Consider the following 17,354-nt stretch of genomic DNA (forward strand, 5'->3'; position numbering starts at 1 on the left):
CTAGATGCCTAAAAACGTATCAAAAATTGTACACAAGCCAGCAGGTGGATAAAGTTTGCCTTTTATTTACACAAAACCACAAGTTTTCATTATGCACCGTTACGACTTTCTAGACACTGGCCTCCTAACAAGCAATTGTGTCATCAGTTGATAAGGAAGATGTCTGTTGCCTCCACAGCATCCTTGTTTGACTCTCCTGTGCTCCTCTCCCTCAGCACTGGGGTCACATTAGAGAGAGAAATTGAGAGAAAAGAGAAACATTGGGATACTAGTCAGTACCAGTGTGCAAAAATGTATTTGCTTTAGAAGAAAAAAATCACCTCTAACATTTGGGTGTCCTACGTGTGTGGATGTTGCTGCCTTATGTAAAACTGTTAGAATAGTTTTTTACGTTTTACAATGGGGTGCCTCGGGACTGTCCATAATTTTAAAGGGTGCCTTGACTGGAAAAAGGTTGAGCAGCACTGGCGTATATAATATTGATGCGAAAATACACATTTCAAAGTAGGAAAGGATGACTCATTTTCAATTACAATAGGGATGTGATGCTGAAGTTTCAGCCAGACTCATGTCTTTATAACCAGGGCTTTTTTTCAGCGGGAATGCGGGGGAACGCAGTTCCGGCACCTCCAGCACTGAATGTATGTAATAGCAAGGGGTGTGGGGTGTGTTGGAGGGTCTCTTGATGCTGGCTGCTTGGGGATCTATTGTCACAGGTAGGGATCTATTAAAGTGTGAGGGTCTATTGTTGCTGGAGGGTCTTATGTTGTTGGTAGGGATCTCCTGTTGAGGTAGAGGTCTATTGTTGGCTGATATATTGATACTGGTTGCTGGGAGAGCCGTTGTTGCTACTGGAGGGGGTCTAATGTTGCTGGGGTGGATCTTTTGTTGCTGGGTGAGGTATTTTGTTGTGTGTAGGAGGTGGGTAGAGGGTGGAACCAAGGGACAATGCTCAGATGTGGGTAGTGGATGGAGAGAAGGGGTGAAGGAGGGAGTTCCTGCACCTATTCTCCGAGAAAAAAAGCCCTGTTTATAACATTCTAGTATAGGGTGACAACCTCTATTTCTCCGAGTGTTTATTGGAGAGTATAGCACCCCACTTGTAATTGAAGTGAAGGCTCACAGATTATTTGTTTTTTCTTTCAGTAGTGTTCACTAATTCAAAAAAAGGAACTTTTGAATTTAACTACGTGTATACTTCCCTAACGTGTGAACTATCTACCTGTGTGTGTATCTAGAATAGCGGATAACCTGCCGGTAGCGACTAGACTAGATGCCCATCTTGGCCACGAGGAAGATGAGAAGAAGAAGGAGCGGGAAGTCCAGTTTGAACATGGATACAGGCTGGGGTTCACTGACAACAACAAGGTAACTATACAGTTATTGATTATCACTCATAACATAAATCCTAATGCTTGGTGTACTCATTGCATAATGTATGTAAATCTTCACAATGGACTTCTCTTATTTGGTCCCTTTTGGTCTGTTAAGTAAACCATTAAGTGTTTTATTATATCTGCAATAAAATTACTTTGCCTGTATTATACCTAGCATTCATCCCAAACCTGCTTTGACTAATTCTCTGTTAGAGAGTTGAGGAGACAGTGAGGTGTGGTGTAGTTCAGGACAGGTTTGTAGTCTCTGTTAAAGTGGAAGTAAACCCCCCTATCGTTTTCAGCCAAGGAAGCTGCCATCTTAGCCTCTGTTTAATTTGCAACTGCCTTGATGCTGCACATGTGATAAGTTATGCCACCAGCCATTGGATGGTCTGACAGTTTGGTTGAGAGCACAACCAATGTGACAGCTAGCATTTCCGGCATGCCGGGAATATTAACTCTTTTTTGAAACTATCAAATCGATGGGTTTACTTCCGCTTTAAGCTTTTAATTGTGGTATATCAAAAATGAGGATGCCCAAACTATGGCTATACAAATAAGTGGCCACTGCCCCCACCTAGAACTGGTCTATAGCAGCAAGGATCACTGGAACGGCAACGTATGTCAGGCAAATACAAAGAGATTTCCAAGCTCAAACTTACCAACCAGCCAGCGACCAACCAAATTGACCTGTCTAACAATATTCATTAAGAACAGATGCTTAGTCTGCACACATTTGCAAATACATGTGTAAGCTACAGGCCCTGGCAAGGCACCCTGTTTTCTGCAGTCCCTAACTTCTGTGAGTCTCCACAATGGCAGCACATGCATTTTATAATGAATAGATGGGGACAGATGTTTTCTGCGGTCCCTAACTTCTGTGAGTCTCCACAATGGAAGCACATGCATTTATAATGAATAGATGGGGACAGATGTTTTCTGCGGTCCCTAACTTCTGTGAGTCTCCACAATGGAAGCACATGCATTTATAATGAATAGATGGGGACAGATGTTTTCTGCGGTCCCTAACTTCTGTGAGTCTCCACAATGGAAGTGCATGCATTTATAATGAATAGATGGGGACAGATGTTTTCTGCGGTCCCTAACTTCTGTGAGTCTCCACAATGGAAGTGCATGCATTTATAATGAATAGATGGGGACAGATGTTTTCTGCGGTCCCTAACTTCTGTGAGTCTCCACAATGGAAGCACATGCATTTATAATGAATAGATGGGGACAGATGTTTTCTGCGGTCCCTAACTTCTGTGAGTCTCCACAATGGAAGCACATGCATTTATAATGAATAGATGGGGACAGATGTTTTCTGCGGTCCCTAACTTCTGTGAGTCTCCACAATGGAAGTGCATGCATTTATAATGAATAGATGGGGACAGATGTTTTCTGCGGTCCCTAACTTCTGTGAGTCTCCACAATGGAAGTGCATGCATTTATAATGAATAGATGGGGACAGATGTTTTCTGCGGTCCCTAACTTCTGTGAGTCTCCACAATGGAAGCACATGCATTTATAATGAATAGATGGGGACAGATGTTTTCTGCGGTCCCTAACTTCTGTGAGTCTCCACAATGGAAGTGCATGCATTTATAATGAATAGATGGGGACAGATGTTTTCTGCGGTCCCTAACTTCTGTGAGTCTCCACAATGGAAGTGCATGCATTTATAATGAATAGATGGGGACAGATGTTTTCTGCGGTCCCTAACTTCTGTGAGTCTCCACAATGGAAGCACATGCATTTATAATGAATAGATGGGGACAGATGTTTTCTGCGGTCCCTAACTTCTGTGAGTCTCCACAATGGAAGCACATGCATTTATAATGAATAGATGGGGACAGATGTTTTCTGCGGTCCCTAACTTCTGTGAGTCTCCACAATGGAAGTGCATGCATTTATAATGAATAGATGGGGACAGATGTTTTCTGCGGTCCCTAACTTCTGTGAGTCTCCACAATGGAAGTGCATGCATTTATAATGAATAGATGGGGACAGATGTTTTCTGCGGTCCCTAACTTCTGTGAGTCTCCACAATGGAAGCACATGCATTTATAATGAATAGATGGGGACAGATGTTTTCTGCGGTCCCTAACTTCTGTGAGTCTCCACAATGGAAGCACATGCATTTATAATGAATAGATGGGGACAGATGTTTTCTGCGGTCCCTAACTTCTGTGAGTCTCCACAATGGAAGTGCATGCATTTTATAATGAATAGATGGGGACAGGTGTTTTCTGTGGTCCCTAACTTCTGTGAGTCTCCACAATGGAAGCACATGCATTTATAATGAATAGATGGGGACAGGTGAGCCTGGAAGGAGCCCACCCATCCTTAAAGGTACAGGGGCACACTAAACACCCAGCACATAGCACTATGGCAGCAAGGGTGTCAGTGCGTTGCCTTACCATGGCTAGCTTTGAACATACTAATAAAGATTGTTTACATACATGTTAAGGGGCTTACTAAGTTCATTGTCTGTTTTTGTTTTTCCAGTTTTACTTGCACAATCATTTGTCCTTCCTCTTGTACTTCCATCGGGAGATAGTGGAGGAGAATCAGGAGCCCACGTTTAGGGTGGTGAGGTTCGAGGTGATACCACAAAGCATCACAGTGGAAGGTAATAATGTGTGTCTATTAGTGAACCTTAAAAAGAAAAACTTTTGATTGAATTTGTGAAGCTCCCATAGATGCACAGATCTATCATTCAGAAAGTGAGGGAAAATCTCAGCAAAGCATAGACTCGTGTATTTATCATTTCTAAGGAGACCTGCATACTGCCACATTCAATGGATCCTATCATCCATTTAAATGTCAGTTTGTTAGTGAACTCTTTCCAGGTCCCTTGACTTATCCTGATGTGATCCTAACTTAGTCATATAGATTTTATAAATAACGGAGCAATGCTGCATTGACCTGTACCTATTTGTTTTTCTCAAATCTGTGCATTAAGGTAAAAAACATTCTGTGCGTAGCTTCCCCCCCCCCCCACGAGTTCCCCTATTTAAAAAAATAAGTCTTTCCATTTTCCTTAAGTCAAAGCTATAATCACAACCCAGGCGCTCCTGGGGTGCATGTAGGGTGGAGGGATAGACGTGAGCCTGTGAGGTTTCCCAGCGGCTGTTCTGCTAATGGCTCAGTGAAGAGATTTGCACCCAGGGCAGCCATACGAAAAAATCCAGTCCAGAAGTCAAAGCAATAATCACAAATCAGGCGCTCCTGGGGTGCCTTTAGGGTGAAGGGATAGCAATAAGCCTGTGAGGCTCCCCAGTGGTTTTTCTGCTGCTAGCCAACGAGCATAGGAAGGGTGCTGATGGGGACAAAAGTATATGAGGAAGGCAGCGCATGAACCACACCGGGATGCAATGGATAAAGAAGTCAGATGAAGATCCAGTATAGAAAGGATTAACAGTTTATTGGTATTGATAACCGAAAAACAAAGTACATAAAATGCTTACATCCCCCTGGGCTGGAGTGGACAAGGGCACCTGGCAGCAAGCAACACGAGCGCGAGCAGGTCAGTCTCCCAGGACCAATGAGTGGTGTGTGCACAAAGCCGGAAACCAGCTGGCACGAGGAACTACAGCAGAGTCCTTTCATCCTCGTGGCGGCTGGTTTCCGGCTTTGTGCACACACCACTCAGTGGTCCTGGGAGACTGACCTCCTCCCACTCGTGTTGCTTGCTGCCAGGTGCCCTTGTCCACTCCAGCCCAGGGGGGGTGTAAGGATTTTATGTACTTTGTTTTTCGGTTACCAATAAACTGTTAACCCTTTCTATACTGGATGTTCACCTGACTTCTTTATCCATTGCATCCCATTGTGGTTCATGCACTGCCTTCCTCATGTACTTTTTTCCATTTTCCTTGCATACCAAAACATGAGGCTGGCTTTAGTTGACTTGCTGGAGCTTCTAATGCACACGGTGAAAAGCTCAGTGTGCAGGAAGTCGGAGTAAGCTATTTCAGTCCAGGAGAGGAGCCGGTACAACTGTGCAAGACTGAAGGGAATGCCCGGAGTTGGGCTTTTAAATAATCCATGGTGATCTTGCCATGAAGGTCTTTGTTCAGACATTCCCTCTGCAGGAGATCTGCAGCACAGAGATGCAACAAAGAATTAGAATAGGGCGAGGACAGGGGATTTTATTTAATAAGGGGTAAGTATTTTACCTAAACGTAATCCAGTTAGGACTTAAATTTACTTTGATTTATTCTTGTTTTGTCTCAGATCTGAAGGGGACGGATGGCGAGGCCTGCACAGTAAAAGAAAGCTCCAATTCTGCCCCCCTGGAGATCGACCCCGCAAAAGAGAATAAAGTACTCTTCACATACTCTGTGCACTGGCAGGTAGAAAAACAGCGAGATGCGGTGCTAGCTTGGTAAAGGGGATTATGGGTAACACAGCTCTTGCTCAGTTGTCACCTTTTTCTGCCATTTAGGAAAGTGACATCAAGTGGGCATCTCGTTGGGACACTTACCTTACCATGAGCGATGTTCAGATTCACTGGTTCTCCATCATCAATTCTGTGGTCGTTGTCTTCTTCCTGTCAGGTGAGCAGGGGAGGGGACTGGGGCAATTCTCCAGGGGGCTTATGGAATAATTGGTGAATCCAATCCTATACCTGACTGCCGCTTATCTTCAGATGTTAATGTTTGTCTTCTATTTATCAGGTATTCTCAGCATGATTATAATCCGAACACTGAGGAAGGACATTGCAAACTATAACAAGGAGGATGATATTGTAAGTGTCTTGTCTGATGCCGGTTTGCCTCTGTCATGTGACCTTCCTGTTGGCTGATGCTGGTTTGCCTCTGTCATGTGACCTTCCTGTTGGCTGATGCCGGTTTGCCTCTGTCATGTGACCTTCCTGTTGGCTGATGCTGGTTTGCCTCTGTCATGTGACCTTCCTGTTGGCTGATGCCGGTTTGCCTCTGTCATGTGACCTTCCTGTTGGCTGATGTTGGTTTGCCTCTGTCATGTGACCTTCCTGTTGGCTGATGCCGGTTTGCCTCTGTCATGTGACCTTCCTGTTGGCTGATGTTGGTTTGCCTCTGTCATGTGACCTTCCTGTTGGCTGATGCCGGTTTGCCTCTGTCATGTGACCTTCCGGTTGGCTGATGCTGGTTTTCCTCTGTTATGTGACCTTCCTGTTGGCTGATGCCGGTGTTCCGTGAAAAAACCATACCCGTGAGAAAACCATACCCTCGTCACTTCCGGAGGGTATGGATTTCTCACGGAACTTACACTTGCCGCGGTTACCAGAAAACAGCTCCTCTGCAACATAAATCATCTCCGCTCCTTCCCCTCTCACTTCCCTGCTCTCGGCTAATAAATATAAAAGCGCATCACGAAGACGAGATACACCCGCCAACGCTTTTATATTTACTAGCCAACATCAGGGAGGTGACAGGGATAGCAGAGGAGATGATTGATGTTGCAGCCGAACTGTTTTTAAGTACCCGCCGCAAATAGAAGATTTTCCACACTTCCGTAATATTTTCATACCCTCCGAGCATGCGCACTTCTAAACTTCACAGCTGTTCTATGCTGTTTTCGGGGCGGAAATGACGAGGGTATGGAAATCTAACGAGGTATGGAAATCTAACGTTACACCGGTTTGCCTCTGTCGTGTGACCTTCCTGTTGGCTGATGCCGGTTTGCCTCTGTCATGTGACCTTCCTGTTGGCTGATGCCGGTTTGCCTCTGTCATGTGACCTTCCTGTTGGCTGATGCCGGTTTGCCTCTGTCATGTGACCTTCCTGTTGGCTGATGCCGGTTTGCCTCTGTCATGTGACCTTCCTGTTGGCTGATGCCGGTGTAACGTGAGAATTACCTACCCCGTGAGAAAAACCTACCCTCGTCACTTCCGGGCATGAACAGCTGAGCAGCGCAGCAGTGCGCATGCTCAGAGCCCCGGAGACCTAATGAAAAAGATAAGGAGCTGACTACAGGGCATGCGCAGTAGTATGAAAGTATTAGGGTGTCCGTGAAAAAAACCTACCCACGCGGCGGTGACATGAAAACAGCTGTACTACAATATGAATCATCTCCGCTGCTATCCCTGACACTTCACTGATGTGGGCTATTAAATATAAAAGCGGCTGGCGGCTCCGTTATGTATCTTCTCATACACCCGCCGCCGCTTTTATATTTACTAGCCGACATCAGTGAAGTGTCAGGGGAAGGAGCGGAGATGATTCATATTGTAGGGCAGCTGTTTTAATGTAACGGCCGCGTTATACACACTGAGGGTGCACTGGAAGTGACGAGGGTAGGTTTTTCTCACGGGTAGGTAATTTTCACGGAACACCGGTTTGCCTCTGTCATGTGACCTTCCTGTTGGCTGATGCCGGTGTTCCGTGAGAATTACCTACCCGTGAGAAAAACCTACCCTCGTCACTTCCGGTGTACGAAAGTGTCTGTAACGCCGCGGAATTACATTAAAACAGCTCGCCAGAAATATCATGTGATCTCCACTGCTATCCCTGACACTTCCCTGGTCTTGTCTACTAAATATAAAACCGGCGGCGGCTGTATGACAACATAAATCACGGAGCCGCCAGCCGCTTTTATATTTAGTAGACAAGATCAGGGAAGTGACAGGGCAAGGAGCGGAGCTTACTCACATTGCAGTACAGCTGTTTTAATGTACCCGCAGCGATGGTAGGTTTTTTCCACGGAACAGTCATCATTTCAGACTAGTGCGCATGCGCACTAGGGGCTGTGAGCATGCGCACTGCCAGGGTAGGTTTTTCTCACGGGGTAGGTAATTCTCACGTTACACCGGTTTGCCTCTGTCATGTGACCTTCCTGTTGGCTGATGCCTCTCGTGTCCTCTTCTCTGCAGGAAGATACAATGGAAGAATCAGGTTGGAAGCTGGTCCATGGCGATGTCTTCCGACCACCCCAGTATCCCATGATCCTCAGCTCTCTCCTAGGCTCTGGAATTCAGCTCTTCTGCATGGTGCTTATTGTCATCTGTGAGTATGCAAAATCTGTGCTTGGGTCATAAGATGAAAATAAAATAATGCAAGGAAAGCTTGCTAGCACGGTATCTTGATACCAGATGTCAATCAATATGCATGTAATGTGCAGCGCTAACCACAAACTCAAAATGTGAGATATGTGTAAACAAAAACTGCAGTGTTGTGCAATACGCAATACCACTAACATACATAATAAATGTGCATAAATTGAACTATGAAGAAAATGCAAACTATAAAGCATAAACCACACATGATGCCAAAAATGTAAATCTCATATTACACAAGGGATAGCCGCTCTTCAATCAATGAGCAGTCACTACAGTGAAGAAAAATCCACAAATGTGTGGTGACGGACATATCCTTATATTTTGACTGAAGCAGTATCGGTGAGTTAAGTGAATCCCATTAAGACAAAGCCCTAAGTGCATAGACACCATCACTGTGCACACTAAGGCCCCTTTCACACTTGTACGACCTGAAATTTATGCGACTTTAAGCAATGTCTTTGTAACGTTGAGGTCTTTTGACCTCAAGTCGCATTAAAGTCGGACTAAAGTAGTGAAGGGACTACTTTGAATTTTGCACAAATATGAATGGTACTCATTGGAAACCATGGGCTACGACTTTTTATGCGACTTTGTAGTCCCAAGTTGCAGGACAAGTGTAAAAGGGGCCTAAAGCAGCATACCGGAGCTGCATGATCCTCATCCAAAGAATGTCAAAATAGCCCAGACTGGCAAAATGCTCTTCAGGTCACAGAGGGGTCCTCCCACGCTCGCCTGGTGTACAAATGTGCCCAAGGGATCAAAAAAACAGAGAACACTTTATTGTGCAAAAGCACTCTGCGTTTTATTAAAAGCACTCACGTTGCACAATGAAAAAACAGCAAAAAGTCATAAATACCAGGGGGATCACATTCAGTATAGCAGCCGAACAGCCAGCATCTAAGATGGCGTCCGCTTCCTGGCTCTGCCCTATGTGTTTCAGCGGAGCCAGGAAGTGCTGACACCATCCATGGTATTTATGACATCGCTTATATCAGCTAAAAATCAATTTGAGTCTGACAGGTGCAGCAGCTGCGCATATCTAATGGCGTACTTGCATGCACGTACATATACTCTTCTGTCCTTGTATGCAAGTACAGATCTGAGACTATTCAGTCTTAAAATGTAACTCCAGTTTTCTTGGGTAATCTCTGTACATTGCAAGAATTTTACCAAACTGTTGCCCATTCCTATCTTTTGTTATTCTGAAGAAATCATTGTTTGTTCCTCTGTGCCCCTGTGCTTAGTGAGTCTAATGAGAGTGGTTTCATAATTATCAAGCAGCTGCTGCACAATTAGGGACCTAACGAGGAAAGTTGCAGGGTCTGCATCCCTTTTATACGTTATTTCCTAATGGCGGGTATCTTAGCAAAAATGACATTTTTGTTGCAGGGGATGCCAGAAACCTGACTTGTATCTTAGTGTAGACTTCTGGGAAAATCAGTGAGCCAGGCAGCCATATTGCATTGCGCTTTACATAAAATGACAGAGCTGCAGATTGAAAAGGAAAGGTCATTTTTATTAACATTCAATTACAACATCACTTGTGTTGCAATCGTATATGCTATATTATTATTATTATTATTATTATATATATTTTTTTTTATTTGCAATTTTTTTTTCCAATTAAAGTTACCCTTTAAGCTAAGACTTCTTTATCTCTGTTTTTTACTGCACAATCCGCCATAAATTTGTCATCAGTGGGCATTTGTTATAATTTGTAAGTGCGCCCGTGCTTAAAGCAGAGTTCCACAAATTTTTGTGTTTGTGTTCGCTGCTGACTTTTAATAAACACACACTCACCTGTCCCACGCTCCAGCGATGCGGCCGGCCGAAGCCTCGATCCTCTCTCTCTCCTCCTCCTCCTCGGCAGCGCCGGTATCTCTAGTGTGGGCACCCGGCTGTGACAGCTGCGTGTTGTGTATTGCCGGGAAAACTTTGGGACCTGTGATGTCTCCCAGAAGGATTGCAGGCAGGGAGGGAGAGAGAAGAACTTCCGCTCGAGCCGCATAGGCGGCTCGAGCAGAAGTGGGAGCGGGTACCTGTCAAATTTAGGTACCCGCCCCACCCCACCACCACCAAAAAAATGACATGCCAAATGTGGCGTGTCAGGGGGTCAGCAGTATTTAAAGTGGAAGTTACACTTTTGGGTGGAACTCCACTTTGACCCATGCAGACTGCCTCAGGTGCGCTTTTTGATCTTTGCTTCACTCCATCATTTTCCATTTATTCAAGTAAAAATGACTTGATTCCCCTGTAATGGTGACTCAATGGCTGCTTTGTCAGATGTAATGGGTTTTATGTTAGCAAATATTAGATATTTTGTAATGATTTGTGATGTCTTTGTCTTGTAGTTGTGGCCATGCTGGGAATGTTGTCTCCATCCAGTAGAGGTGCGCTTATGACCACAGCCTGCTTCCTGTTCATGTTTATGGGGTAAGATTGGCTACAACGTTAACATTCTGTATGGTTTGAAACCTATATTACTGTTAGGCCCCTTTCACACACGGAGTCCTTCAGGCGGACTCCGTTTTTCTTAGCGGGGGATCGATCCGCCGATCTCCCGCTGAGCAGGCGGATGACAGCTGTGTCTCCACGCTGTGTGCAGAGACAGAATTGTCAGGTCCCCATTCTACTCTATGGGGGAATTGGATGGGAACGAACTGTCTGTCCGTTCTCATCCGATCCGCCAGACGGATGGAAAATAGGGTTTCCATCCGTCCTGTTTTGACAGATCGGATGTCAGCGGACATGTCTCCGCTGACATCCGATGCCTGGGGCATCCGTTCAGATCCGCCAAAAAACTGACAGACGGACTCCCTATGTGAAAGGGGCCTTATGCATCAGGAAACATGCTCTGAATTTTAAAGCTTCCCATGCACACCTGTATTCTCAAAACATATTGATTTGATTTTCCTGTCCATTAAGGCAAGTATTAAAGTTGAACTATGGGTCCAATGCTCGTTTAATGAAAGGGAAATGTAATCAAATTATTTACCGTCTTCCTTGGTCCCACAAAACCACCTTCCTTGTCTGGTGGTGCGACACTCCCGCTCTGATGTCATTATGTACATCGCAGATCAAGACAGCTTCTATTATTTTTGTTTTCAAAAGTTTAAACCTGTGTCCAGACCATGAAAACCCCAAGCATTACACCAGTGTTAATGATTGGAAATCAGTACTCTGAACCTGGCGTATACCTTCTGCAAAGGGCTGTAAAATATCAGGACACTACTGTCTTTTATTTCTCCAGGAGAGTCCCGGGCAAGTGATGTTAGCCACCCCCCACTCTCCCTAGATTCAATGCCTGAGCTTTTACTCTGCTCCTGGTCCAGAAAGCACTCTAAAGCTGGCCATATACCTGCCGAAATATCGGGCAAATTCATTTTAGAAAAACGAATAATCGGCCCTGAGAGCAGACAATCGTGCCATTATGTAATGACCGAATTTGGAACGATAAATCGTTCAATGGACATAAATGAATTCAGTTTGTCACATATACCTAGTGCAAACAGGTCGGCCGAGAAACACTTTAACCTCTCAATTTATCGATCGGCCGGCAGATTTTCAAAACTGTTCCTTCGATTTTTCGGCTCTGAAAAGTTGAAAACGATTTTCTATTTGTGCCCATTAACTGGAGCAAAAATGGACGATTGGACCAAATGATGATTTTTCGGCAGGTGTATGGCCAGCTTAAAACGGGAATTGTATTACTGGCATTATCACCAGGTGAAAGTAAAGGGAAAAAAAATATTATTATACAGGATTTATATATTGCAAACAGTTTTACGTAGCCCTTTACAATAAAAAGGGGAACAGTAAAATGACAATACTGTTAAATACATAGGGAATAGGGGGGCCCTGCTCATGGAGCTTACAATCTAAAGGGAGAGGGAGGTGGTGCAAATGGTAATAGCTGCTGGTGATGATCTGATGATCAATGGATCAACTTTAGTACAACCAACCCTGCCCATAGATCAGGGGTGTCCAAACTATGGCCCTCCAGTTGTTCAGGAACTACAATTCCCATCATGCCCAGTCATGTCTGTGAATGTCAGAGATTTACAATACCTCATGGGACGTGTAGTTCCGCAACAGCTGGAGAGCTGTAGTTTGGACACCTCTGCCCATAGATGGATCCAATCTCATACGGTCCCTGCTGAACCAGCCAAGACTTGATCCATCTATGGCCAGCTTTAGATTACCACGATGATAATCAGACTGTAATGAAAAGGCTGCAGAAACATAAATGGGAGGAGGAAAGAGCGGGCTTAGAAAGTCATGCACAGAATAACTTGAATGCAGGTCGCTCTGGATGTTAAATTCCAGAAAGACCGCTCAGTTTTGCATTGTTTGGAATCCAGAAGAACCTGTTTAATCATATTTTTATTGCTTGTTAAGCACATCTAAATGGTTGTATGTCTGTAGGCTGGTTAAAGGTTCACAAAAGGTTTTTTTTTTTTTTGTATCCCCTTCATGATTTTTTTATTGTTTTTGCAGCGTGTTTGGTGGGTTCTTTGCTGGACGCTTGTATCGCACACTGAAGGGGCACCGGTGGCGCAAAGGAGCATTTTGTGTGAGTAATCTGTTTTCACAATGTAATAATAGCCTTATTTATAAGAGGATAGCCAGTAAGTAGAAAGGTTTGCTGCTCTCTCTAGGGGTTATACCCCGCTGCACAGGTAGCAAAGGTCAGTTTACTGTAGCAAGACCTCATGCACACAGGACATTTTGCAAACTCTCCTAGTAGCCTTTCCGCCTGGCAGCAGCAGCAGCTTTTTTGGCAATGCCTGACACTTGTAAAAGTATAACAAAAACAAAACAGTGCAGCGCATATCAAAATCAATAAGGAGAAATGAGTGAATAGATAAAACTTAATAAAGTCCATAAATAATGTAGAATTCAGCCTCTTGTAGAAAGGAGTGATTCCAAAAAACATGCAGAAGTGCAGGGGTCTTCAAACTTTGGCCCTCCAGTTGTTCAGGAACTACAATTCCCATCATGCCTAGCCATGTCAGTGAATGTCAGAGTTTTAAATGCCTCATGGGACTTGTAGTTCTGCAGCAGCTGGAGGGCCACAGTTTGAAGATCCCTGGAGTAGTGTATGGTGAAAAGCAGCCCATCCACCAAGGCAAACACTTCCTCTCACCTCACATATTCGACCCTAAGGCCCCTTTCACACAGGCGGACCGTTCAGATCCGCCTGTCAGTTTTTTTGGCGGATCTGAACGGTCGCCCCATGCATCTCTATGGGGGATCGGATGTCCGCTGACATCTGGTCCGATCCGTCAAATCTGGACGGATGGAAACCCTATTTTCCATCCGTCCAGCGGATCAGATGAGAACGGACCGACGGTCCATTCCCATCCGATTCCCCCATAGAGATGTATGGGGCTCTGACAGCTCTGTCTCTGCACAAAGTGCGGAGAACAGCTGTCATTCTGCTCAGCAGGGGATCGGCAGATCGATCCCCTGCTGAGATAAATGGAGTCCGCCCACGGAGTGGATAGTGTGAAAGAGCCCTAATAAGGATCACGAAGCCAAATTCCAAGATAACTAGTAATATACTTGAAGTAGGAATTCCAGAATGTAGAAGGAATCTTTGTACAGCTCCGTATGAATAAAAGGACAGGAGACAGATCTAGACCCCCTCCTCCCCTCACTATCGCAGTCCCCTAGTCACTAATCACTGCCGTTTAGTAGTTTAAAAAGTAAAAAATAAAAATTCCAGTATTTATACACCATCCTTTTGTAGACACACTAACTTTTATGCAAAGCAATCAATATACTCTTATTGGGATTTTTATTTTACCAAAGACTTGTAACAGAATACATTTTGGCCAAAATATTTGAAGAAATTAGATTTTTTTTTATTTTTTGGATGTTTTTATAGCAGAAAGCATTAGATTATATTGGTTTATATTGCAAAATAAATAAAACACCCAGTGATGATGAAGTACTACCAAAATGGCCTGGTCAGGAGGGGGGGGGGGTAAATCTTCCAGAGCTGAAGCAGTTAAAGGGGAAGTGTTCCATAGTCCAGTAGAAAAAAACTGGGCAGGGCTAGCATCACTGCTTAGCATTTCAGTGAAGGGTTAATTTTGGCAACACGTAGTTTAACACCCAACCACTTAAAGAACTTTGTGGCATCACTGCCAGAGTGTGTGGCTGCGGTTATCAGGAACAGCAGGGGCCCCAACACACCTTTGGTGCCGGTTCAAACATATGCGATGTCAGACATCGCATGTGATCCGCAGCACACTGCTCTGCAAATCACATGCGATGTCTGTGCGTTGTGAATTTAGCCATACAGATTGTATGGCTGATTTTGTGTCGCACAGGACCCTTTTTTTGGTCTGCACCAGAATCTGACCGCATGGGTGTTCACACCTATGCGATTCGATTAATGTCCGAATTGACAGTTCGCACTGCGACATGTGACCTCATCTGGGGGTGTTGTTAACTTCTGTATTGAAAACCCCCAGCGATTCGCACATGGCAGTGTGAACAGCCTGCGAGTCGAGTGCGATGCGGGAACCTGCAGTGGATTTGCAGGGTTCCCGCATCGCATATGTATGAACCAGCACTGAGAGCCGGTTCACACTACCACGACCAGAAAGTCGCCCCGTGACTTGAAGAGACTTGTTTAGAGACTTGTTTAGAGACTTGTTTAGAGACTTGTTTAGAGACTTGTTTAGAGACTTGTTTAGAGACTTGTTTAGAGACTTGTTTAGAGACTTGTTTAGAGACTTGGAAGAGACTTGTGCACTACTTTGAAGAGACAGGCGACTTTGTCTGTGGGGAATGCCTGGCTAATCTCTTTCTTCTTCCTGGAAAGTCTGATAACAAGTCGCTTCAATTAAGATAAGGAGGCGACTCCCATTGAAGTATATGGGACAAGTCGGATCACAGGTCGCCTCAAAGTAGTACAGGACCCTTTTCTGAAGTCGGAGCAACTTCAGTAGTGCCAATTAAGACGGCAGTGATTGATTAACATTGCTTTTGTTATGTCAAGCAACCTGGGGCGACACAAGTCGCCTCACAAGTCGTGCTAGTGTGAATGGGCTCTAAAAGTGATACTAAAATCTTGTTTTATTTTTTTTCTTTAAAAATAACAAACATTTTATACTTTCCTGCTCTATGTAGTGGTTTTGCACAGAGCAGCACCGATCCTCCTTTTCTTGGGTCCCTCGCGGGCTCTCTTGTCCCCTCCCTCCTGACGAGTTCTGCCACAGCAAGCAGCTTGCTATAGGGGGAACCCAAGCTGAGCCCCTGCTCTGTGTTTCCATTCAGACACAGAGCCGTGGTTTGGCCCCACCCCCTCTCTCTCTCTCTCCTCGCACATATGTTTAATGTGTAATTCTTCCTTTGTCTCTATAGAAGGAGAATTGACCTCGGGCACCCTTTTCTAGCTGATCCAACTTGCTGCTGTGGAATTGTCTTTGTTCACTTGCCTTAAATTTCCCCTCCCTTGATTATAAATTGATGAGTTGCATGGAAAATTGTCTTTGCTTTAATAACAATGAAACTTTGTAATTTCAGACGGCTACGCTCTACCCTGGAGTGGTCTTTAGTATTTGTTTTGTGCTGAACTGCTTTATCTGGGGGAAACATTCTTCAGGCGCAGTAAGTATGTTTTCAGAGTTTGTCTTTAGAATAGCACACCTTACTTGGTTAGCTAACACCACTGTGTCTCTCCAGGTACCGTTCCCCACCATGCTGGCACTACTGTGCATGTGGTTTGGAATTTCACTCCCGCTAGTCTACCTTGGCTATTACTTTGGCTTCCGCAAGCAGCCTTATGACAATCCCGTGAGAACCAATCAGATCCCACGGCAGATCCCAGAACAGCGTTGGTACATGAAGAGGTTTGTGGGGTAAGTTCCTTTTATGAAAGGATTCCTGTTGCAGTTTTTCTTAGAAACTTTTCAAGTGCAAAGTGTTTTGAATCGTGCGTATTAACCACTTCAATACTTAGCACATTCACCCCCTTCCTGCCCGGGCTAATTTTCAGCTTTCAGTGCTGTCACACTTTGACAATTGCACGGTCATGCAACACTGTACCCAAATTACATTTTTTTAAATATTTTTCACACAAATAGAGCTTTCTTTTAGTGGTATTTATTCACTGGCAGTGATTTCCAAAAAACAACAATATCTCTCCTGCGCTCAAGTGGTATGCGGGAAGGTGAATCTTCTAGGCGGTTTTATGACACAAAAGAAGTGGTCTTGCTGCCCCCCTCAGGAACAAGGGTATCCAAAAGGCACTACAAGAAAACAACAAGGGCGCACGACCTTGTGCATTACCACTTAAAAGTTTATTAAAATCAAAGAAGGGTAGCGTACAATATACTCACAAACGTAGCATATGAACAAGCATATAGGAAATGGGCACCGCTCGCTTCCAGGACACTTCTCTACTGCTGGATAGTATGATGGCGTCCTCAAAACCCGATGTGTCTTACGTGTTTCGAGGGAGGACCCTCTTCCTCAGAGCCAAAATCGCCACTCAGTCAGCACTGCTGGGGCTGTACTGTAATTAGGGCACTGATGATCAGTGCCCTGATTACCTGTACAGGTCTTCCCTGTGAGGAGATGCCACTGATCGCCACAGAGTGTGAAGTGAGGAGAGCCGATAAACGGCACGTCCTTGTTTACATGTGACCGGCTGTAAGTGGATACAGCCGATTACATGGGTAAAGAGCTGCGTCATCGCCTCTTTACCAAGATCGGAGTTGTGCCCTGTCTTAGGACCACGATCGCCGTGCTGCACGCCCTTTACTATTCGGCGGTCAGGAAGCTGTTGAAGCAGATCTTCACTGCATCTGAGCTCCACAAACCAATATTATTTACTTAATTTTTAATATCAGCAAATTCCCCCATCCGTGCTTTATTTATAAAGCGTGCAGGCAGGAGGGTGTGCTTAGCTGAGAAAACTA

General features: G+C 44.7%; 1 protein-coding gene across 2 annotated transcripts in view; it reads left to right on the forward strand.

Moving 5' to 3' along the window:
• TM9SF4 (transmembrane 9 superfamily member 4) overlaps positions 1–17,354 on the forward strand; it is a 397,487-nt gene that overhangs the window by 363,085 nt on the left and 17,048 nt on the right. For both annotated transcript variants that reach the window (XM_082271654.1, XM_082271653.1), the window contains 10 exons: positions 1,239–1,368; positions 3,885–4,008; positions 5,613–5,731; positions 5,824–5,935; positions 6,056–6,126; positions 8,233–8,365; positions 10,770–10,851; positions 12,916–12,991; positions 15,958–16,041; positions 16,117–16,292. In XM_082271654.1, coding sequence (XP_082127780.1) covers positions 1,239–1,368; positions 3,885–4,008; positions 5,613–5,731; positions 5,824–5,935; positions 6,056–6,126; positions 8,233–8,365; positions 10,770–10,851; positions 12,916–12,991; positions 15,958–16,041; positions 16,117–16,292 — 1,107 coding nt within the window. The remainder of the gene's footprint in view (positions 1–1,238; positions 1,369–3,884; positions 4,009–5,612; positions 5,732–5,823; positions 5,936–6,055; positions 6,127–8,232; positions 8,366–10,769; positions 10,852–12,915; positions 12,992–15,957; positions 16,042–16,116; positions 16,293–17,354) is intronic.

Source organism: Pelophylax lessonae, assembly GCF_965119305.1.
Source record: "Pelophylax lessonae genome assembly, chromosome: 11".
Classification (NCBI taxonomy): Eukaryota; Metazoa; Chordata; class Amphibia; order Anura; family Ranidae; genus Pelophylax; species Pelophylax lessonae.